The sequence below is a fragment of the Prinia subflava genome, chromosome 4, assembly GCF_021018805.1.
Source record: "Prinia subflava isolate CZ2003 ecotype Zambia chromosome 4, Cam_Psub_1.2, whole genome shotgun sequence".
Lineage (NCBI taxonomy): Eukaryota > Metazoa > Chordata > Aves > Passeriformes > Cisticolidae > Prinia > Prinia subflava.
Window position 1 is genome coordinate 66,484,123 of NC_086250.1, and position 23,395 is coordinate 66,507,517.

Genomic DNA, 23,395 nt, shown 5'->3' on the forward strand with positions numbered 1-23,395 from the left:
GCTGTCCAATGGAAATTAGAAGTCCTGGTTAGAGATTTTCTCAACAAGTAAAAAATGGTAATACAGCTGTATGAAAATCTGTATGTCATCCAATTTTCAAAACCTAAGGAGGATGATGGAACAACACTTATATTACTCTATCATCTTCCCTAGACTTGTCAATAGTTTTTCAAAAGTAAGAACTTTCTCAACACAGTTCTGCAGAAAAATAGTTTCACAAGTCATTCAACTTGTCATCAAGCATCTTCCAGCTAGAAAAAAAGGTATTCCGTTGTTTATTTTCTTTTGACATGGATTGTGTTAGCCTTCCTTCAGGCTCTTCTCTAGCTTTCATTTAGATTTCACATCACCTAAAAAAGATGTAATTAAGCCTTAGAAAAGACATATTTAAGCCATTCACTCCTGTTGCCCATCCTGTTAAGATAGCCAGTCCCAAGTTCTGTTTCACTAGAACATCCCTATCAGGAATAATAGACATTGCAGATTCAAGCCTCAAATTGTAAGGATTTTCAAGCATTAAAGACAAGCATTTTGGTGCCATACCAATTTCAGAGCCACTCACCTGTACAGAGTAGTTCCAGTAACAACTGAAATCACACCACTGGTGAAAGTCAAAATATTTCACCAGGTGTGTGTGTGTGCAAGCCTCAGCACCCCTGTTCCCTGTGCTTCCAAGCAGAATCCAGCAGGATGTGTCCAGATGTAGCCCTGGCGAGCATTTTTCTTTTGCTGAGATCTGTAAACACCATACAGTCCACAGTGCAGTTTCTTAGCCTTAAAATAAAACATGCTGAGTTCTTCAGACAAAAATTATTTCTAGCTTTCTTTCCCCCTCCTGTGAATTAGTCTTTATATTTCAATATTTTTTCTTCCCCTGCCTTCACCCTCCCTCTCCTGATTTTTGTCTGGACAGCTGTCTGCCAAATCACTTCATGATGCTCCTGCTGTCAGATTTGTACTTCTTTCATTACCCTTCCACCAAGGAATAAAAGATTTTGCTGGTAAATCAGCAATGAACACCTTCCCCACTGAGTCAGTATGTGTGATAGGCACTTTTTGCAGAGACTAAAAACAACAAGAGAATGCAGAATGCTTAATTATTTTCTGGTCAGACTAGGCTATTATCGCTAATGATGATCTGGATAATTAGTTTTTAGATGTTGTGTTTAAATTAGCAGTGAGCCCAATCTGCACAGCACTTGATCCTTCAAAACTCAAGCCAGGATTCTCAGTCAATGGAAAAGCTCATGTTAAAAAAAAAAAAAAAAAATTAAAAAAGCTGTTTCCATGAAATAAAATTCTGACTTGAGTTGAATTTAGCATCAGGAGGTGAAGAATTTAAAATTTTGAGGGTTTTGTTTTGGGCTCATGGCTCATTTTCATCTGAGCTAGGTTATCCACTCTTTCTTCGTTTACAACAAAAAATTCAAATGTATTTTCCTTAAATAGATTGAACAGCAAAAATTATTTTAAAAAAGAGGCAGTATTCATTTGCAGTGGAGCACCTGAATAGCCAATCCCAATTCCTTGTTTGAGATACTTAGGTCAGGTCTTGTCAGGAATATACATTTGGAAGCAGGAATGTCTTTATTCAAGTGCTGGAGTTGTTCTTCCTTGTTTCTGAAAACTGGATTATTCCTCTGAAAATGAAGACTAGGGTCCATTCCCTGCAGTCAGCTCTTAGAAAAACTAAGTCATTCTTTTAGGTGGGCTGGATTTTTAATTTCTATGTATACTATATTCACATGAATGTAAAGATTTTAACCTGTTTTCCCATAAGACCTCCAGATCAAGACCATGAAAGTTATTTCCAAGTTTGAGCCTCGTCCAGAAAAAATGGCAGAACAGAAAGCAGTGCCCTGCTGTCCTCTCTTCAGTCCCTTGCTGTGTCTCAAGTAAACTGTAACAAAACCACTGGAGCAGGTTTAACAGTGCATTACTGCTATCACAAAAGCTAAAGCCACTCCTAAGTGAGTGACCATCTGGCATGAAATTCAAAATATGTACTCATTTACTGGCAATCTTTTCTTGGCTGTCATTTCTCCTTAGCCACAAAAGTCTGCCAAGGGCTCATGGAGCCTGAAAGCTAATCACCTCCATTTCCTTCCTCCAAGGTTAAACCATCTTTCAACCAGAGTCTTAACAATAGCTTCTGACTTCCATCACCACTGAAAATAGCGTAAAATCCTTAAACAAGCAAAAAATAAACAAAATGTAACACATGGGGCTCTGTCCCTCTGTGCATGGACCCCACAGGGATGTAGGCAGGAGAAATGTGCAGGGGGTTGCAGAGGTTTGCCAGGCCACTCACACCATTTGTGCTGTGCACTGACAGCCTCTGGTGATTTGTGTTTGTAAAAGTAAACTAGATCCTTATTTAAAAAGCTATTCTGTGAGATGGACCACCCACCACCAGAATTTAAGCTACAAATGCACTTGCCAGCTTCCATGTGTCTCCTTTAAAATCCCCTCTTTTATCTCTGTTCTTCTCCTCTCTCCACTACCTCTCAGCCAGATCCTTGCTGTTTATTCCTCTCTTTGTTTCTATTCCACATTCAGAAACTGAACAGCCACTAGGCTGGGATTTTCAAAGTATCCAAAGAACACTGGGCATTTCTTTCCTGGAGATTTCAAAGGATTGTGGGCACCTCCCTCTGGCTTCTCTGAAAATCCCACAGTAACCGATCACTTTGCAGCCTTTTTGCTTTGGTTTTGGGCTATAATTTTTATTTCTTCAGTGTGTGCATTTTCTCCTTTTGTTAAGGGGAAATTGTAAGACTTTACAGGGATAGATAAGTAACAACTGAGATCACAGGTAAGAAGGAAGGAGCTCTACCACACAGTGAGAGAACCGTGGGACCATTAAGGTTGGAAAAGATTTTGAAGATCATCAAAGAGGACCTTTAACCCAGCACTGCCAAGTCCACCATTAAATCCTGTTCCCAAGTGCCACATCTACATGTTTTGTGAATGCTTCCAGAGCTGGTGAATCCATCACATCCCTGGGCAGCCTGTTCCAATGCCTGACCACCAATTTAGTGAAGAAATTTTTCTTAGTGTCTAATCTAAACCTCCCCTTCCTCAACTTGAGACCCTTTCCTTTTGTCCTATCACTTGTTACATGGGAGAAGAGACCAAGCCCCACCTGAAGAGACCCAGTCTCCTTTCAGGGAGTTGTAGAGAGCAATGAACTTTTCCAAGTGGGAAAGGATGTCACTGAAAGAGAAAGTGGCCAAAAGTAAGAACTAGCTGGGGTCACCTAGATATCACCCACACTTATTCTACCCCTTCTGTCTAGGACACTCATTCTACCCCTTCTGACTAGTATTTACTCATCAGTTAATGACTCTCAAACTACCATATTTATCACTGATAGCTCTTTTAACTCCAGAAGTAATTCCATGTTCCTTTAGGAGCAACAGCCCCGGTTTTAGTGCCTTTTCTGATCACGTGTAAATGGGACAGAGGTCACAGGCAGGTTTATGAAGCCTCAGAGAGGAGCTGCACTCCTCATGCAAGGTAATGTCCTCTGCACAGGTCTCTTTGCAGGGTGCAGGTTTGGTGCTCAGCTCACTCCACTCCAGCAGGAATTCTGTATGGAGGCAGAGAGCATGTGTGCAGCTCACTGTGCTGTTCCCTGCAGGAAAAAAAGAAAAAAGGCTTCCAAACAATTCCTTCAAAGCACATACCTCTGCATGCCCTCCATGGTTTGCTTTTTATTGCACAGGACAGACACAAATATAAAAAGAAATTGCCAGGTCCTGTGCAGAAATCCTAGCTTTTATTCTGACAGTATTCCTTATTTCTGATGTTCATTTTGCAGATGAAGTTACTTCACAGTTCAAACACTGCTTCTCTCTGTGTGACAGCTACTGAGTCTGCTGCAAATATTTAGCTTTATTTTTCCAGCTTTATTGCCTAAATTGTCAGGAGAAGGGCAAGGTTAAAAATAATGTTTCCTTCACCCATCTTCTTGCTAACAAAAAATGCCGGACATTTTTACTTGTTTGATAGCAAATTATATTTTCTTGAGTTACCTTTTGGAAGGAACTTTGTTAAGCACATTACTCACAAACTAGGTAACTGCCCTTTTAATACCAAAAAGTGAGAAAGCTGATGGAAACCACTGCTTCAGTCCTGCAATGCACCAGAAGATGCCACAGGAGAACAAGCCAGGCTAGGACTCCTAAATAACCTCCCTGCATCTGGTTGAATTCCTTGCAACTGACCTTTAATGATTTAAAGAACTGGGATATTGGGATTCCCACTGACCTTCTGGGGTCAGTGCTTGGAGTCCTGCTGAAGCTAAATTGGTTCTTTCTGCTGCAGGTCATTGAAATAAATCCCCCTGTAGCCCCTCCAGTGTTCCAATGACACAGCTCCTGTGCAGTCACTGCCTTCAATAGTGCTTATTATAATATCCCAGAGGTGACACCCTTAGTTTTAAAACGGGCTAGGGAGAGACAGTGTTCCAGGCTGATAGAGGTTTTTCAGTTCTGAAAGCAGTGAGGCCCTTAAGGTCCTAATTTCCCTTTGAAAACAAATTAGCTTGGAGTGAATTTTTTCTTGGGTCCAATGTGAGCAGCTGCATTTGCATCACTGAACTCTCCTCCTCCCAAATACTCCCAAATTATGTGAGTATGTCAGAAGTGTCCAGACTGAGTCACTCTGGGTCATATTGTCCCCAGGTCAGAGCCTACTAAATCCCAAGAGAAGAGGGAAAATTATGGTGGAGCAATACTGAAAATACAGCTTTTCAGTATTGCTCATATTTATTGTCAGTGATAAGTCTGGCAGCTCAGTAGGCTCACAGGCTGCTGGGCTGTATCTGCAGAAACACAGCCAATATATAGATGGAAGTAAATATTTCTCATTGGACCACATCTAGTATATTACCTCTCACTTTGGGTCCCATGGTAAAAGGATGATTCAATAAATACAAATAAATACAAATAAATACACAGTCATGGGGAGGAGAGTGTGGAGCACAAACCTGACATGAAGAAATTGAGGGAACTCCATGTTTTTAGCCTGGAGAAGAGAAGGTTTGGTGGGAACATAATATCAGCTTTCAGTAGGTACAGGTTTGTTCTCAGGAACACAAAGGAAATGGATTTATCAACATGATGTAGGACCAGAGGATAGAAGAAAATACTTTGAAAAAGGGGAGATTTTAACCTGAGAAAAAATGTACATCTCAGGAGCTGGGACCATGGGGAGACTGCACAGGCTAGTGGAGACTGTTGACTAGAGAAGTACCTCATCTAGTCTTTACATAAGGTTTATGCCTGCCACCTACCACACACCCACATACCAGACCATTCTGAAGCAGTGTTTATTTCCTGCCTTTCTAAAACAGCTCTTTCTGCCAAAATTTTGGTATATTTTTAGATTTAAGAAACAAGAAAATACTAAATAAGAAAAAACTGTATTATATATTATATTATATATTAGTATAAATGCTTTAAATGCAGTTTGACTTCCAACTGTCCAAATAATGACAAAAAGCCAACAAGGTAGATTACCATCATTTAGTAATATGGATAAAACCTAGACTGGACAAAACTTTGACTAACAGCAGTCCATGTTCCTTCAAAACAAAAGCTCAGGCTCTGTGTTATAGTAATGATATAGAAATTAGGAAAACCTTAGGACATGACTTTGCCATGGTCTTGCTGTGAGAATCTTACTCCCAGAAATAGAAAGACTTTCTCAGGAGACCAAAGGCAGCAACAGAATCTCCATTAGGACAGATTGCAGCTCATAGAGACAGAATTTTGCCCAGTTTCTCAGTAGAGAAAAAACTTCTTTACCTTAATCTTATTCTGCTCCACAGCCTAATTTATTGTCTATTCAGAGTAGCTCTTTCCCGTCTCAAAGGAGCTCTGTGAAATTAGATTCATTAAGCCATGTTAAGTGCCATGAGATTCTCACATGGTTAAATTTCAGAAGGGCAGAGAGCACTGTCATCTAACAAGGAGCCTCCTCTGTCCAACAAATGTGCAATACACACTTGTGTGTTATGGTAAAGACATTGTTCTAGCACTTTTGAGGTTTATCTTATCTTCTTTTCTCCAAAGTGTTCCCTGTGTTTTCCAGTCCCATACACTTTCAAAAACAAATCCATGTAATAATCTCTGGGCCATTAAAAAGGGAAATTTTAACAAAAACATGAAAATCAATCCTACTGTCAGAAAAAAAAAGATGAAGGTTAAGAAAATGCTCAGTGAGATTCAATAAATCATAAGACAGATCATGGTTACCAAGACACAGAGGTCCCCATTTACCAGCAGCATTCTTAAATGGCCACAAATACACTCAGAAACCAGATTCATCTGTTTGATAGCTGTACCTAATTCATGGCTCCTTGCAGGTGGTTATTATGAAGGCATTTTCATAAGTACGTTAAACAAGATTAGCAATATCCCACTGGCATTTATCCTGTCCCTGCAGCTCAGAGAAGCAGAAGTGACAGATGTGGAGAGGGACACTGGTTTCCCTGGCAGTGCCACAGCCACTCCCTTTGCAGGATCTGCTGATGCCAGTGTGTCCCTACGAGGGACGGGGCTGGCACTGGACTTTCTGCCATGCTCATGTTGGCAACAAATCCCCACCATCCCAGCAGCTGAGTGAGAGCCAGGTTTGCCTGGGGACTGCACACTTGACCACAGGAGAGTGGCTGCACTAATAAGCCCAGCAGCATGAGAGCAGATAAAGGTTTCCCATCTCTCTGAATAGAGACTCCATCGACGTGCTTTGCTCACAGCAAGCTGTGCAAAGTGCCTGCTTTGGTTTGCAGGTGCAGAACACCCAGACTTATCTCCAAAGGTATCTGCAAAGCCCACCAGCTTTGACAGTGAAAAAGCCTGGCTACTACTGCTACTTAAGTGCCAACATATGGATTTCAGGCACTAATTGCATGCACCACGGCTTGATTAAATTGCTCCCTGGAGCTTTGCCAGAATAAATTATTTCACTTAGCAAAAGCTGGATCTGCACTGCAATTTTGAAGCTGTTCCACACATGCCAAGGCAGCGAGGAGCTACACTGGAGGTGTGCCTTAGCTGGTTCAATTTCAATGCACACAAGTCTGGTTTGCATCCCACTGTCCTCTACTACACTGAGCAGTTTTAGCTATCAGCTCCTCTGCAGAACCTGCTACCTGTGCTCTTATCCTGTTGGTCTCTTCACCAGGATAACATTTCCGTAATCAAATGCTCAGATCAGCATGAAAATGCCTGGAAAAATGGACTGTTCTGAAATGAATTGCATCAGCTAAGTGCCTGAGACTTGAGCTTTTTTTAAAAATTAGTGTCTAATATCAAGACGTTGCAATATTCCAGAAAATCCCCACTTGACAATTTCAAGATGAGTGTCCTGATCTGAATTAATAACAGATACAACTTCACTGAAGTCCATGAGCAGTAATAGTTCTCAGGGATGATTGGGTCACTATCCTTTATGATTAATCAGATTTTCTTATATTTTTAAATTTTTAGTCCATGAAAAACCTACCATCTGGACAGCTTCGTAATGAAGAGCTTTACAGCAAACAGCTGTAAACCCATGAAAACTTTCTTCTCCCCAGAGCACAGGAGTCAGAATTGCAGCTGTTTGCTAGAAGTATGGTGGCCTCCAAGGCTGAGGCCCCCGTATAAATTGGGAGAGTAGTTCTGTGGATGCATTTGCTGCTTAGACTAAAAGAAAAAAAAGAAAAAAAAATTTAAAATTAAAAAAGGCACAAACAAACAGAAAAAAAAAATAAACCAAACTAACTATAAAGCTGCTATATTTATTAGGAGCACCTTTCTGTGAGCTGAAGCTTTGTCCACTCACTGGGCAGCATTACTTGAGCTGCTGAAAATGGACTTCTTTAGCCAATTTTAGTGGGGAAATGCAGAATGATATGTGTGCAGATCTTCATTATGGTTTAGCACAAATAAAATAATTCCTGCTAGAATAAACTGAGACAAGAATAGCTATTCCAGCCCACACAGTTCTGCAGGAAATGTTCCAGAATAGCTACATGGAGTACATTCTTATTACCAAATTGGAGTGCTCTTGAGAGAGGACATGTGAACCAAACCATGTGGATATGTGGGCATGTAATTAAAGTTACAAAGCCACAGGGACTTAACAGTGCTCAAAGCATCCATTGTACCTTGGTGACAGAACAAGCCTCTCTGCCCATCTTGTTGCTTTAAAGCTGCTTATTTCCATCACCAGATGGAAATTAAATCCCACACTTCCAGTATAAGGCAGTTTAATGACTGTTACCATCTAGCAGGGAGGTTAAGAGCACAACAGCTGCTTTCTGAGGGACAGTAACTCGTTCAGCCACAGCCTTGTGCCTGTACCCACTGGCAAAGCTGCAGTGTCAGCTACAGCTCAGGATACTCCTTCCAAGCACTGTAGAAAAGGTTTTATTTTGGCTTAAACTAAAATAAACCACTACCAATGGCGCTTTTTTTGAGAAGGCAAACTTCAACCCAATAGCTACAGCTGAGATGCCAGGACACTTGATCTTTCCTGGTTTTCCTGAAGGACAGGGGGATAAGAACCTCCTGAAATCTTCATTTCCACGTGGCCCAGAGGTTGTGAAAATCACTGTACATGTATGGCTGTCAGCAGAGTCTGGCCCAGATGAGATTACACCAGTTTACAAGGGCAGACTGAGCTACAGCACGACACTGCTTCAGTGTCTGCATCACAGAAAAGACAGACTCTAAATCTATAAAATCCTAAGTCATACAGGTTGCTGAAAAGAAATAAAATCCTTGTTGTTTTGTTTTGTTTGTTTGGTTGTTGTTTTTTTTTACCAGACTGTCTAATTTGCTACTGATGTCTGAGCCTTCAAAATTTGCCACTTCTACAATATTTTTTCAAAAGAGTCCTTTGCCTTTGAATTCTTACAGACAGTCTGTGTTCAAAAAAACATCTGGGGACGATTTAAAAAAATTAAATGATTGGGCAATTATTAATAAATTTCCCTTGGGAATCTCAAGTACACTACTGCAGGAATCTGAAGAACACTATTGCTTTTCAAATGGTTTCATCAGAGTGTACTCCAAGATTAGCTTCCAAATTTAATTTACTGGACAGAACTAGTGACCAATCTTCCATTTGTCATTTAAGAAATTATCATAGGAAAAAAAATGCCATAACTTTTCTTCATTTCTTTCCAGATGTGGTCAAGAGCTGCACTTCTGTGAGAGCAGTAGAGTAGATTTGGAAATATTTAAGTATTGGGCATAGATACATAAGAAAAAGAAAAAAAAAAAGCAGGGCTTTGGACCACATAAATCAAACAAGAAAAACAAATATAGATTATTAAAAAATTATTATTTATTAAGAACTATAGGTCAACATGACACTAGCTCAGTTAAATAGAGCATAGTGCTTGTGATACCAAGGTCATAGGTTTGGTCCCCACTTCTATGTGAAGTCCCCAACTTCACATAGAAATTGGATTCAATGATCCTTGAGGGTGTCTTCTAATTGAGACAGTTTTTTGATCCTGGGATTCTGGGAAGCTGTGATTCTGTGGTTCTGGGACATGGTGAAACACTTGAAGAGTACTTACATGTAACAAATGTGCCATCTCAGCTGGTCTGCAGCCAGAACATCTCAGAAAAAAGTTTAAGTTAGTAAAAAATAGGAGAGGTGAGGACTTATGTTGAATAAATGAGATTAGAAAGTTCTGCAAAAGGCCTATATATTTGTGATATTTACACAAAATGGAAATTTATGTTGTCTTAGTGCATTTGGTCATCAACTATAATGAACCTGGGAGAAGATGAATCCCACTACGAACAGCAAAGGCATGCAAATCCCCAGGCCTTAGTTAGGAACACAGTTTGAAACTGAAATATATTGTCCATTTGTGTCTAATTATCTGTTGTTTAAACAGGCTCAGTTTCACGAAAATAAAGGTCCATTACAGTCCCAGCAGGACCCAGGGAATTAACTGGGCATCAGAACAGGTTTTGTGCATATGCTCAGTGCAATGCTTTCTCTGGAGTTTTTTATCAACATCCTCTGTCAACACCCTCAATCTGTGACCGTCAGAACATCTCTCATTAAAAAAACACTGTCAACGCCTTTCCCTAAATAATTCCGTTCCATTTTATAAATACCACTCTTTAATAATCTGTGCACCCCGCTTTGTCCTCAGGTGGCAAATTTGCTCAGGCTCTTCCAGATCCCCCAGATAAGCTACGCCTCCACCAGCGCCAAGCTGAGCGACAAATCCCGCTACGACTATTTCGCGCGGACGGTGCCCCCGGACTTCTACCAGGCGAAAGCCATGGCCGAGATCTTGCGGTATTTCAACTGGACCTACGTGTCCACCGTGGCCTCCGAGGGCGACTACGGGGAGACGGGCATCGAGGCCTTCGAGCAGGAGGCCCGCCTGCGCAACATCTGCATCGCCACCTCCGAGAAGGTGGGGCGCTCCAACATCAGGAAGTCCTACGACGGCGTGATCAGGGAGCTGCTGCAGAAGCCCAACGCCAGGGTGGTGGTGCTGTTCATGCGCGGCGACGACTCCCGCGAGCTCATCGCGGCCGCCAACCGCTTCAACGTGTCCTTCACCTGGATCGCCAGCGACGGCTGGGGAGCGCAGGAGAGCATCGTCAAGGGCAACGAGCACGTAGCCTCCGGGGCCATCACCCTGGAGCTTGCTTCCCATCCGGTTAAAGAGTTTGACAGGTACTTCCAAAGTCTCAGCCCTTACAACAACAGACGCAACCCCTGGTTCAAGGACTTCTGGGAGCAAAAATTCCAGTGCAACCTGCAGAACCGGAAACCGCATAAAAAGGCCTGTGAAAAGCACTTCACCATCAACAGTTCCAACTATGAGCAAGAATCCAAGATCATGTTTGTCGTGAATGCTGTGTATGCAATGGCTCATGCCTTGCATAAAATGCAGAGGACTCTCTGCCCAAACACCACCAAACTCTGTGATGCCATGAAGCATCTGGATGGCAGGAAGCTGTACAAAGACTATCTCCTGAAAGTAAACTTTACAGGTAATAACTCCTCTTTTGGTACCTATAGAATGTAATTAAGCACTGTAATTAAAGAAATGTTCATCAGTCATGGTAATAGCTAGTCAAATTCCTGGTAGCAACTATTTACACAGTTCAGACCAGGGTGGTGCACAGGTAAGGTCACTCATCACAAGAAGGCAGAAAGGAGAAGGAAGAGGAGCTTGGTGAGAACCCTAAAAAAACAAGACTGATGCTCCTCCTGCTTCCAGCAGAAGGAAGAGGTGAAGGTGACCACAGCTGGTCTTGGCATTGCTGCACTCCATCCTCTAAAACTGCTTACATCGACACCCATTTAATTCACAGCCAGTTTGGGCATGTCTGAAAGCCAATGGTCCTTTCACCACCTGCTACACCAGGCAGCCGCCTGCTATTCCCATGCCAAGACCTGGTCTTCTCTGCCCAACTTTGCTACGAATTTACATAATTGCTGGACCGTGGCCAGTGTCCTTGCAATAGTAAAGCAATAATTCCTGTCATAGAACCAGATAAATACAAACTATTTAAATATATGGGACAGCACCATTTACTTGTGTTACAGAACTACAGGTTTAATGGCAAAGTATAAAAAAGCTGCACTAAACATGTGCAGGGGATGTGGAGGAGGGTGGTCAATCTGGGAATGATCTGAGTAAACTTCATGGGGGCTGACTGCACAGCACATGGCATCTCTTGGTTTTGCCACCACATATGGCTGAGTTTAGCTTTATTATTAATACCATGCCATAACAATATTACAGCTTAGTGAAGGTAAATAGATCTACCGAGGAAACAAGTAAAGTTTAGAACATCCTGACTTTATGTTGCTACATGTCTGAGTTTCTTCTGAAGTATCTAGGTTGAACTTGCATTTCTACTTATTATGAAACTGATATTCTCAACTGACTAAGTTAATAGTAAGGAACCATCATGGTTTGTTTTGAGTGAGAGCTACCTCCAACAGGAATTTAAGGATAAATATGTGTAGGATGCAGCATGGTTAATCCCAAGAGATCTTCGGTAATTGTACAATGCTAATAACACTGAAAACTACGTAAAACTGTCTAATTGGAGCTTGAACTTTTCCCTCCTTTGGAGGTATATTCTCAGCATTTGACTCAGATCACCTCTAGATACTACCAACCACCTCCCTGGTGCTTCTCTTGCTCTCAGTGAGGTGCAGCAAATGTAGACAAATACTAAAGTCAGAATGAAACAAATTTTGGGGGTTTAGACCTCTGGAAGTTAAGAATAATCCTTTCTCCTTCCCCTCCTCACAGCACTTACAAACATAGAAACTATTTTCTCGCTTGCCTGCACTTACCCTCAGAGATACTTGAAAGTGCTTAAATTGTTGAAATCAATTGGTTTTGGGAGGACAGCACTTCATGGGAGCTGGTTCCTGGCATGCTGATTAGGAGGGAAGGCAGTGGTGTGCTTCTGTCCCTGCCAGGGAGGTACTTCATGACTGTAATGACCTACCTAAATGAGTAGGCACTTCAATATTTTAAACTTCGATTATTTTGAAGATTTTTCTGACACTACAGGTATTTTTATGGGTTTAAATAAAAACACTATTAATAGATTCTGGCCTTAAGATTAAGCAACCTTTGTTCAAATATAAGATTCTTAATCATTTTTCTAACACGCAGATATTTTTAAGCACCTAAGAATTTTCCCACTCAACATCTAGATGTAAAGTCAAAATGACCCCAATTTTCTTTGACCAAAATCTCAGGAAAATTTTTATTTATCTACAGCCAGAAAAAATAGTTTTAATTTTGACTGAAATATCTTTTATATTTTTATGAATTGGGAGTTGAGCTGTTGAAGCTGGAAAAAAAAATGAGGCCTGTAATTTTCCAGTTTTGAAAACAGAAGGCTCTTTTTAAAACCAAATTAATTTGATTGAAAATCAGCATGGTAATCTTTGAAACTCTGAAGAGCTTTATTTTCCATTAATTTTTATTTCCAAATTAAAACACAAAGAAACCTGTCAAGCCTTTTCCAATGGCTTTGTTCCATATATATTTTTTCACCAGCTTAAAAAATGATTTGCTCATCTCCTTTCTTTGTTATTAGTTCTTCCATTATAATGAGAATCCCTGTTTTAATGTAAGTTATTTTTTGAGCAGGTGAGTGATTTTTATGTAGGGAGATATTAAGCAAATCTTCCACCCCTTCTTCCTTTCAGAAGGGTGTGAAAAATTAATACATATGTGAAATTTTAATACATACAAGTCTTGTCATTGATTTCTATGGGATCAAGAATTATTCCTTGCTCTTTCCTGGCTGAAGAAAATCTTTGAGTGTGTTGTTAGTGCAATATGAGGACCTTGTTGCATGGCACATTTGATCAATGATGCTCTCATATTTCCACCTCCAAATGTGAGAATGTTTTCCCAGCAGAGAAAGAGGGTGGCATGGAAGTTACCAGTCCAGCAGCTACACTGCAACCAAGTCAGGTTGTGGATTTTCTCTCTTCTTTCGCCTGTGTAGCAATCCACACCCACCCAAGGAAGCAGGCAAGAAACAGAACCTTAGTGATACCCTAATTTGCAGATACACAAGCAGCTATTTAAGCAATGCCTCCTCTGCTGAAAGGCAGGGGTCTGCATAGATAAGCCCTGCAAGCATAGAAATCAAGCAAAGAAATGGTGGAAGAAATCAAGCCCAAATGAAAAAATGGCCCTGAATGTCTCAGCCCAGTTTCCTGGAACTTGGTGCATTTCACACACTCCAGTCTGAGTGAATGATTGGGTGCATTCTGTGACTGGTGTGGGATGGAGCAATTTTAGACATTTATCCTTTACACTCAAATTAGTTTTGATTAGTCTTTGATTACAGGTAATGGAGAGGATCAGCACTTACAGAGTGTGCTTCAGCCCGTGCAAGGTATGATTTGCCCCTACATCTCTTGCTACTGACTACAGGTGGAGTATAGAGTTATTAAGGTTTATTTTCACTTGCCATTTAGCTGAAAGTCTGAAGTGAGACTCTCAAGAGCAGCAATAATGTGATTTGCAAGGAAATACTCAGGGACCAGCTAAGAGCAGGGTGGTTGTAGGGGACTGGCCAGGATTTGTGCATCCTTGTGCTGCCACTGCTCCTGACATGCTGTGTGACAGGTATTTCACTAATATCTCTGGGTTCCTACTTATTTCTCCTTTTTTCATTAAATTGAAATAACTCCACAGAACTGCAGTGTGGAATGGAGACAGGGTGAGATTTCACTCCTCATTGTCTGTAAGAAACACCAGGCACATCATTTTCTTGCAAGTCAGTAAGACATATATGGCAAATGTCGTGATATCCGGAATTTTTTCAGCAAAGGAAAAAATAGACTCCTGTGCCTAATTCCAGCTTCCAGCAGCAGGATGTGAGAATGCAAAGTCCAGCCCCTAGATAAATGCACTCACTCAATTTCAGTGTTTATTTGGACTTTCAAAGAGATATAGGCTGGTTCATCTTCTTGATCTTCCCGTCCTCTACATTCCCTCCCGAGGGCACAAGTGCAGCACTTGATGTTCTAAATCGTGATGGTTTTCTGCTGATAAAGAGATGCTGGTTCAGGAGGCTGTTAACTCGCATTACCAGAACAACAAAGAAGTGCTGAACAAAACTAAAGGTCTCCACGGCAGAGAGCACAGAGTAAACTCAACTTCCTGCCATTGCCTGGGGAAGGGCAGCATACAGAGCGGCTTCTGGGAGGGCTATGAATCCAGGGATGAACCCACACCTCCAGAAGCCTCTCTCCCTCACAGAGGTGGAGGGAACAGTGCAGAGAACAGCTTTCATGACAATTTCAGCTTGTTTAAGCCACCAGCAGGACACGGAAAAGCAGTGTTGTCATTGCCCACAGCACTACGGCAAGCCTCACATTTGACAAGTGCCAGGACAGTGTGAGAGGGGTGTCCATCATTTGGGATAAAAAAGTGGCAGGGTCCTTCACAGCTGTGCCCTACATGTTGCTGCCTGGCATAGCTGCTCCTCCAGGACATTGGACTGGAGGTGAGGAAGGGTAGCAGCGATAAAGAAAGACCAGAATTAGCTCCAGGGTTTCTTATCTGGTTGTGCAGGATAACAGCCTTGTCACCCAGGAGTGTGGGGCTGGGCTGCAGCTTTTCCTACTCCAGTCAGCAGGGCTGATGGTATAACAGGACTAACCCTGCCCTCAGTCTAGTGTAGGAGCATTTGGGCAGAGGGGGGTTGGAGTTTGGGATGCATGCATGTCCACATACCTAATGCAGTTTCCTGAACCTGCACAACTAATGGTTGGAGGAATTTGGCTGAAGTAGTACACCTGGCAAAAAGATAATTAAAAATTTTAGGCAATGCATAAAGTACTCAGTGTCTTTTCCTATCCTTTTCTCCCTCCTGAGTCACCAGAGTCACTGTCATGGACCTTTCTGTCTTGTGTTCAGAAATCCATCTCTTCTACAGCAAAGCCTGTATCATCAAAATCACCTTATTCTGGGCAAGGCCTCTCCCCTGGCAAACCAGAATTACTACTCCAAATGGGAAAAAGATTGTAAGTCAGGTTTGATTTGTCCCCTTTTCTCCACTGGACTTTATGGCAACACTTCTATTCTAACCTGCTTTTACATTTCTAAGTGGTTCATTTTTTTCCTTCTCTTCCTCCTCACTCTGCCCCAGCTAACACTTGAAATAATATGAAGCAGAAGCACAAATTCACCTTCTCATTTATTCTTGAACACTGGTGACTTCTGTTGTGGGAACACAATTTCACAGATCATTTCTATCATTTCTGTTCCATCCAAGTAAGAAAGAGCTTAAGCCATGGTCTGCAACAAGCAGATGTCTCCTCACCTCTGAGCACAGCAGCATTGCATGGTCCCTGCTCTGGGATTCAGCCATGAATATTTCCTGTCAAAAGTGCATTTCAAAACTCAATGCTCAGCCATGCTGCATGGAGCACAGACCAAAAGAACACTGCACTTGCTATCATGAGCAGATTACAGCTGCAGAAACTTCAAAGGCCAGCTATGAGTTTACAACAGGGAGTATCTGTGCAGGCTAACTCTTGAGCTCACAGCCCAGGCTCTGCAACATGGCCCTGCTACTCCATCATCTCACCCAAGGAGCTCCTTCTCATCAGGCCAGATCCCCCCTGCCTTCAGAACTGAGTCAACAGTGAGGTGCACGTGGCCTTCCTTGTGATGCTTATTTGTAAAATAAACCAGAAGGTGTTTCCAGATGAAGGCAAAGCTCACATGGACAGAAGGCATCCAATACCTTGGCAATCATAAGAGTTGTAAAAGTGTAATATCTGATGGATTTGTAGCTAATAAAGGCAAGGAAAATGAATGAACTCTCCAAGATACTAATTAAAAATATACATGAAAAAGATGTCTAAGATTTATAGGGAAAATTTGCTGCCTTTTCCTGAGACCACAAATGTGTCATACTGTTTAAAACCTTGCAAGCAGCTAAGGGACAGTCTCTGAAAACACTCTTGAGACTTGCTGCTCCAGAGCAGAGGAACAGTTGAACCTGCACAGTATTTTCGCACATTCTCTCTGTATTGGAGTCACATTGGCATAAATTCACAGAGATGCAGAGAGATTTGGAAGGCCTGGTAATCCTGATGACCCCATCTACTTCCTCCTTTCTCCTTTCTTTACAGGCATCATGGGATCTGCTGTTCCTTTATTCTGGGTAAATTCACCCTTCAAGGGTAAATAAGCCAGTCTCTACTTAGACCCCCCTGAAGATTTTATTATGGGTATATATTAATATATTTATGTACTTATATATATATGCATTTGTGTATATTTTTAATTGTGTATGCCATAGATTCATAATACATAAAATCATAAAATTAAAGAATAAAGCAGCTTAAATGGTCTCTATTCTAACTTCCTGCTGAAAGGTAAGGCAGCTGTGTAATCAGACTAATTTGCTCAGGTCTTTATAGATGTTAACCAGTTGAAACTAAAATACTGTAGAACTATTTCAACACATAGTTTAGGTCTGAGGTATCATGATGGCCAGCCACTGGTCTGCACTCTGAGATGTGTGTCATTCACTGCACCCTCTGAACTGGATACCTGGGCTGGCAGGGGGACATGGGCATCGTCATCTCTAGGGCACATGTTCCAAATAAAATTTCCATTTAAACTTCTCTCACCATAATGGCAGGTTAGTGACCTACCTGCTAGTGGTGTCTGCTAGTGAGACCACCATAAAAGCTGCTGGTTCATGCTTTCCTTTGTGACTAATTCACAGTAATTAGCCTGAGTGAGCAGGAGCAGAGGTTGAGTTGTGGTTTCACCCCTTGAGATAAGCTCCAGCAGCTGAGGCTGAGGAGTGCTGGGCCATTGCTCCCCATTTAACCCAGGGACAAGGCACTTTTGCCTGGGGCCACCACTGCCACCACTGCCTGCTGCCACTGCTCTCTGCTTGACCTGGGCACTGAGCTCCCATGGACACAAAGATGAGAAATGCAGCATTAGCAGGACACAGAGCAGCACAGAGCACAAAGCAACAGCTTCTCTTCATAGTCCTCAGGAAGTCTGTGGAAGTATGTTGTCTTTGGCATTTACCCAGCTGGGTGTCACTCCTGGAAAGCCTGCAGAAAGCACAGGCCAGCAACAGCCCCAAACTTGTTATAGTGGCATATTTAGGTGGAAGTACTTTGGCATCCCTAAAATTTGAACTAGATCTCCATCTCAGTTCCCTCTACTTGAATATTTAAACAACCCACCACTTCAGCTGAGCTATGAAATACTGAACGTAAAATTATACAGTCTATGCCTTGTATGTAATTTATAGTCAGCTGCTTATCTCCTATTAATAATGTAGCCTTTAGGCAGCCATAAATCTCTAGATTTCACAGCATCCATGAGAGTGTGTAAATGAGGATGAGATTAGACACACTATGTTTGTGGAGAAACCCATGACTGACAAACAGCAATGATTTTCTTTCAGATCACATATTTGAGAGACAGAAGGCTTGGTAACCTAATTTCTCTAAATCAGGCTCCTGTGTTTGCCTGCTGCTTGTTTTATAATAGTTATTATTTTATCTTTTGTTTTGCTGGCAAATGATACGTGAATCCCAAACACCAAGGGGTGTTGGTACAAGCTCTCAGAGGAGCAGGAAGTCTCATACAATGTTTTCATCCCTCAATTATGCACATTCCCTTTCCCAATTCCACTGGGTTTTACTGTAGGGGAGCAACCCAGGACATACCATGAGATTATATTCTTATTCTTCATGCAGATTTACCTGTGAGAAATGTTTATACATAAATAAAGAGATGTCAGGTCTGCTTCTTTTTCCTGTGACCTTGAAGGAGAAGATATGAGGTGAGAAAGAAGATTTTGGTTCAGAATTCCTATCCCTTACATTTTAGCATCTAATTTGGCTCTGAAAAGCCCATGGAAAGACCAGATTCTTCTCTACCACTGGCTACAGAAGAGCACTTGGGCACTTTCATATCTAATATCAGCTAGTCTCACTTGCATGCTGAGATACTACAATAGGGGCTGACAAAGGCAAAGGCTGTGCTCAGAACATGACCACAGAAGTGTAGTGGATGAGGAAAACACATAAGAAGCTGATTCCATTTTACTCTTTTGGGTAATCCAGGTGTGTCCTGGCCTTCCAGTGAGTCTCCAAGAAAACTCATCTTTTTAAAATGTGATGAAGAAACCTACAGAAAGGAACAAATCCAGATATCTAATCCCAAATATAACTAGATGTTATGTTATTTTTACAAAACTAAATCCTTGCTGGCAGCTAATAATTACACTACAAAGCAGAAGTGAAAGCATAATCTATAGAAAAGTATCTTTTCTCCTGAAATAACCTTAATTTCACAACATCCCTGGAAGACATTTTCTTCAGGCAGTAGAGCACAGTACAAAGATATTTCCAGTGGTTAAATAGAAACAGGGACAAGACCAGTACAGGTGCATTAGTGAGACACTGACACTCACCCAGCCTGGTGCTGCTGTCTAGTCATGCACCATGGCCTGATTTCTACATTGATTCCATGCAGCAAGTTTGCAGACAAACCTGTCCCAAGCCAGCTGCTGTATTTGTACTTGTTAAACTGCAGCCCAGATGAGCATGTGAATCTATTTAAACTTTCTGCAAAGCCTGAACTATTCCCTTCAAGTTTGTCTTTTCCATTTCTGATTCCCAGTGCAAAAACTCCCACCACTCAGCGATACAGTTTCTCTATAAAAGGGCCTGTTTACAGTTTCTCTATAAAAAGGGACAAAGAAATTCAACCCAAACTCAAAGCAGCCATTGCTTACATTTTCCATTAACATATTTTTCCCAAAATTTTTCCCATTTTTTTAAAAAGCAACCACCTCTACATCTTCATGGAGCATAAACTCCTTTTACATATGCATGCTCTTCACAAACAACTTCCATCAACTTCTCTTCTACACAACTCCCATCAGCTGCAAACTGGATGGACATGACAGACAAATGTGTGTGACTTTCATTTCCTCATTCGTCAGAGCCAAGTTTCTAAACACCTCTAAAAGCATCTCAGAGAATATCTGCCTTGGCATCACTGCAATATTTATGGTTATTTAGTTAGCTGATATAGAATATAATGTAAAAATATATTTCATTGCTGTTATCTGGGTGAGTCATTTCCTTTTGTTTCCTTCTTCCTGCCATGAAAGTGTATTTGTCTGAGCATATAACAAGTGAAGACAAAGAATATTAAAATTCTTCAAGACAGGGGGAACAAGACACATATTCATGCTCGGAGATATCAGAGGCAGAGAAACTTCTAACAGAAATGTCCATTAAATCCTAGCTGTAGCATGGCTAAAGGAGCAATCCTTTGATTTGCTCTTTAGCTTTTTGATCCATCCATGGATGCTCACTGTTGGGATGAAAACGGGTTCAGCACTAAGCCAGAAAGGACCATGTCTCCAAACATGAATCCTTAAACTTAAGGCATGTATTTTGTGAAGAAATTTCCAAGATCAGTAATTTGGTATGTAGGGTCTCCACACAAAAACTCACTCTTTCCTGACTGCATGTGAAGAGCAGATCAGGGCCAGAAGTTGTGGGGATGGGAATGGTGTTTGCAAACACCCAGTGGATGGAAAGCAGAGGTTATTGTACCTCACAATCTGAAGACCTCTGCCCCCTGAGTCTTTCATCTGAATTTAATCTCCTTTTCTTGTATAAACCCGTCTTTCTACTTGGCAATGAATCATCCCATCTCTTCTAGACTAATGACACATATACATCTAGCACATTTCTTACAGAAGGCCAATTCTGAAGGCTGAGAGGTATCCACCTTTTAAATACATATCTGCAATTGCTCCTCAATTCATTGGAGGTTTCATGCAGTACATTTTTCTACTTGCTGCTCTACACAGATTCCAGACAATTTGATGGAGCAAGCTAAGGCAACAATTCCTTTGTAAATATGAAATATTTACCAGTTCTGTGGCTGAAATGTGAGGCTCAGTGAAGAAAACACCATAGTTTTATTCAGGGAAGGGATTGCACTGTGCTCAAGGGAAACAGGGAAACTACTGGTGTGAAAAAGCTGAGGGAAGCCCAGGCTTGAGCAGAGTCCTCATGCAGAATGTATGTGCTACAGAAATCCCATTAGAGAATATGGATTTGCAGGGTGCAATGTGATTTCTAAGGGCTACATCTGATACCACTTTGATTCTGTGACCCAGTATTAACCACATTTGTTGAATGGATTGGAAAACACACAGAGAGACATGAACATGCTCATCCACAGGAACACTCATCCATTGTTCTTTAAAATTTTATTTTACCTAATGCAGTTCTGTAATAAGAAATAATATCTGACGTATGATTGTTGAGATTGCATTTATAAAGAGTGAGCAGCAGATCCAAAATCAGTGGTCTTTACACACCGAAGGGAAGGGAGAACCTCCTGGTGTTCAGGTAGCAGCACTGATGAGCTCCAGCATCCACAATCAGGGGACAGTCCCAGTTCTTTTCCTTGGAGAGGCCTTGTACCTTCTTGTTACTGCATTTGTTTTTTCACCATTCACAGGATGTTTTGCACATGTTGCAAATGTGCTCTTCTTTCTATTAATTATGCCCTAAAAACCACTTTCCCTTTTTCCCCAAGGCTGAATTTGTGTAGTGATCAGTAGCTAACACTTCGTGTGCAGCTCTGGAGCCTGAAGCATCCTCCTGTGCTTCTGCTGCAGAGCTGTCCTGCTCTCTTCCTATAGGAACAATTTCTCTATGGCTCTAACTTTTACAAAAAGTCTTAAATTTGCTCCAAAACACTAGGACATGCCTGATCATATGCAGAAATTTATGGGGTGGGGTTGCTAGACTCTTCTAACCTAAGCAGCAATTATGTCATTGCCAGCAGCAAAGGTTGTGCTCTTGTGGTTCCTTCCCTTGACATAAATATCTATACACAGTGTGCTCCTATAAATAAATTTTACATGTGGTTTCTGTAAAAGTAATTGTTTTCCATTACATTTCTCTATTGCCCTGAAGAATGCAGCAGCTGATCAATGCTCCAAGTGATCAGCTTTGTGTCAAAGATTGGCCTGCTGTAGCAGGATTGGGCTCCACCAGAGAGACAGTGCTGAAAAAACTGGGAAACTGGTACTGGGAACTGATGAAAATGTGCTGGAAAAGTTTGTTAAACTTCCTCTATTACATTTGCACATCCATTTGAATAAATAGCTAATGGCTAGTTAATGCTCCAGTAACTGAAAGAATAAAAAGTCCATCTTTAAAGGTTCTTTGGAGAAGAAATTATCTCAAGTCAGAGGAAGGTTTGAGGCAGTACTGTTAATGTCTTTTCTAGATCTCTGAAACATTTTATCAGTCTAATCCTATCAATGTGTCTCTGCTTCCACCATAAAACAGGCAAATAAATCAACATTTTCATTTTACATTTTCCCCTGAGGTCCAGTGATTGCTGTTGCTGAACTGATTCAGTGGAGCAAAGCATTAGCAAAAATGAGTCTGTGCTCTCAGCTTTATCTTTTATCCCTGAGAACACAAGAATTTGCAAGTATTAATAGGACAGGCAGGTTGTGTGTTGTAGCATAACACATGCAAATGAACACTGAAGATGTTGGGAGAGGTGACGTGCTACCCTGGCAGCTTGTGTGTGATAATGAGGAATAACCTTAAAAGCCAAGAGTTATCCTCTATCTCACTTGCTTTTGACTAAAATTCATTGTTGTGATTAGCCCACTTTCACCCCTCTGGTTAACTCAGCATTTACTCAGCTGAGATGGACTCTGTTGAATACTGAATTAACTTGCAATTTCAGTAAATGTGCATTTCCAGCCCTTGCCTCATTATATGGAAAAGAGTAAAAACAAAATCCAGACTCATACCTTTACAAGGGAAGATGAGCACATTCAATATGTGTGGTGGCCTTACTGGAAACATTAGTTTTATTTCTCCATCAGTGGCCAAAATTGAAGCCACCCAGCTGTCACATATTCTTTGACACACTTTTGTAGCATAACTGGAGAATTATTGATGAAGGAAGTTTGCCACCTCCCTGATGCTGTCTCACATTAGCCAGAGCCCACCTTTGTGGTGCCAATTTCTTTCCACTCTCCATAGGAGATCTGTGAGAAAACTGCACTCCAAAAATAGCCACTCTAATTAAAAATACCTTCAAGAAATAGTTATTTTTTTTCAATTCATATACTATAATCCTAGAGAAAACTGCTCCACTCCAGAATCTTACACCATGTGGTGTGTGACATGACATTTACCTTTCCAGCTGTACTCCAATCCTTTGTCCCCCACCAGCATTATGTCAGATGTGCCAAATGCTATAACTGAGCTGCATAATGTCTGAGCCTAAAGGTTCCTGTGTTCCAGCCTGGTATTGTGTCTTTATTCCAGCTCTGAGGCATTCTACAGCTCCTTTTTTTCCACAAAATGTTCAATAAATTTGAGCTTCAATTATTTCAAATACATGCACTCGTTGGAATTCACTACTTAGGGCTTTATTTTCCTACTGCAAATACAATTTCATTTTGCAAATTACCTCATTATTAGCAATTTGTAGGGTGATTGCTGAGAGTTTTCAGTAGCTTTTTAACAAGAATAATAGCATAGAGTCATAAGATTTGTAGGAAGAGGCAATACCTTTATTAGACTGCCCACATATCTGGAAAAAAAATAAGCTTTTGGCACAAAATCTCTTTGTCATATCTTGTCTTGCATCTCATTCAGACCTTGTGTTTTTGAGCTCTGTACTTTTAAAGAAGTGAACAAAAAGCTTTCAGCAATTACTCTGCAAATGGATAGTAATGAGGCTGTTTGCAGAGGGAAATTGTGTTTCCAGCTGGAAATAAAAACCTGGTGTAGTAAACTCCAAGCAGAGTTG

The 23,395-nt window shown here is 41.2% G+C and overlaps 1 protein-coding gene across 3 annotated transcripts in view; it reads left to right on the forward strand.

Moving 5' to 3' along the window:
• GRM3 (glutamate metabotropic receptor 3) overlaps window positions 1-23,395 on the forward strand; it is a 109,547-nt gene that overhangs the window by 61,146 nt on the left and 25,006 nt on the right. For all 3 annotated transcript variants that reach the window (XM_063396999.1, XM_063397000.1, XM_063397001.1), the window contains one exon: window positions 10,175-11,030. In XM_063396999.1, coding sequence (XP_063253069.1) covers window positions 10,175-11,030 — 856 coding nt within the window. The remainder of the gene's footprint in view (window positions 1-10,174; window positions 11,031-23,395) is intronic.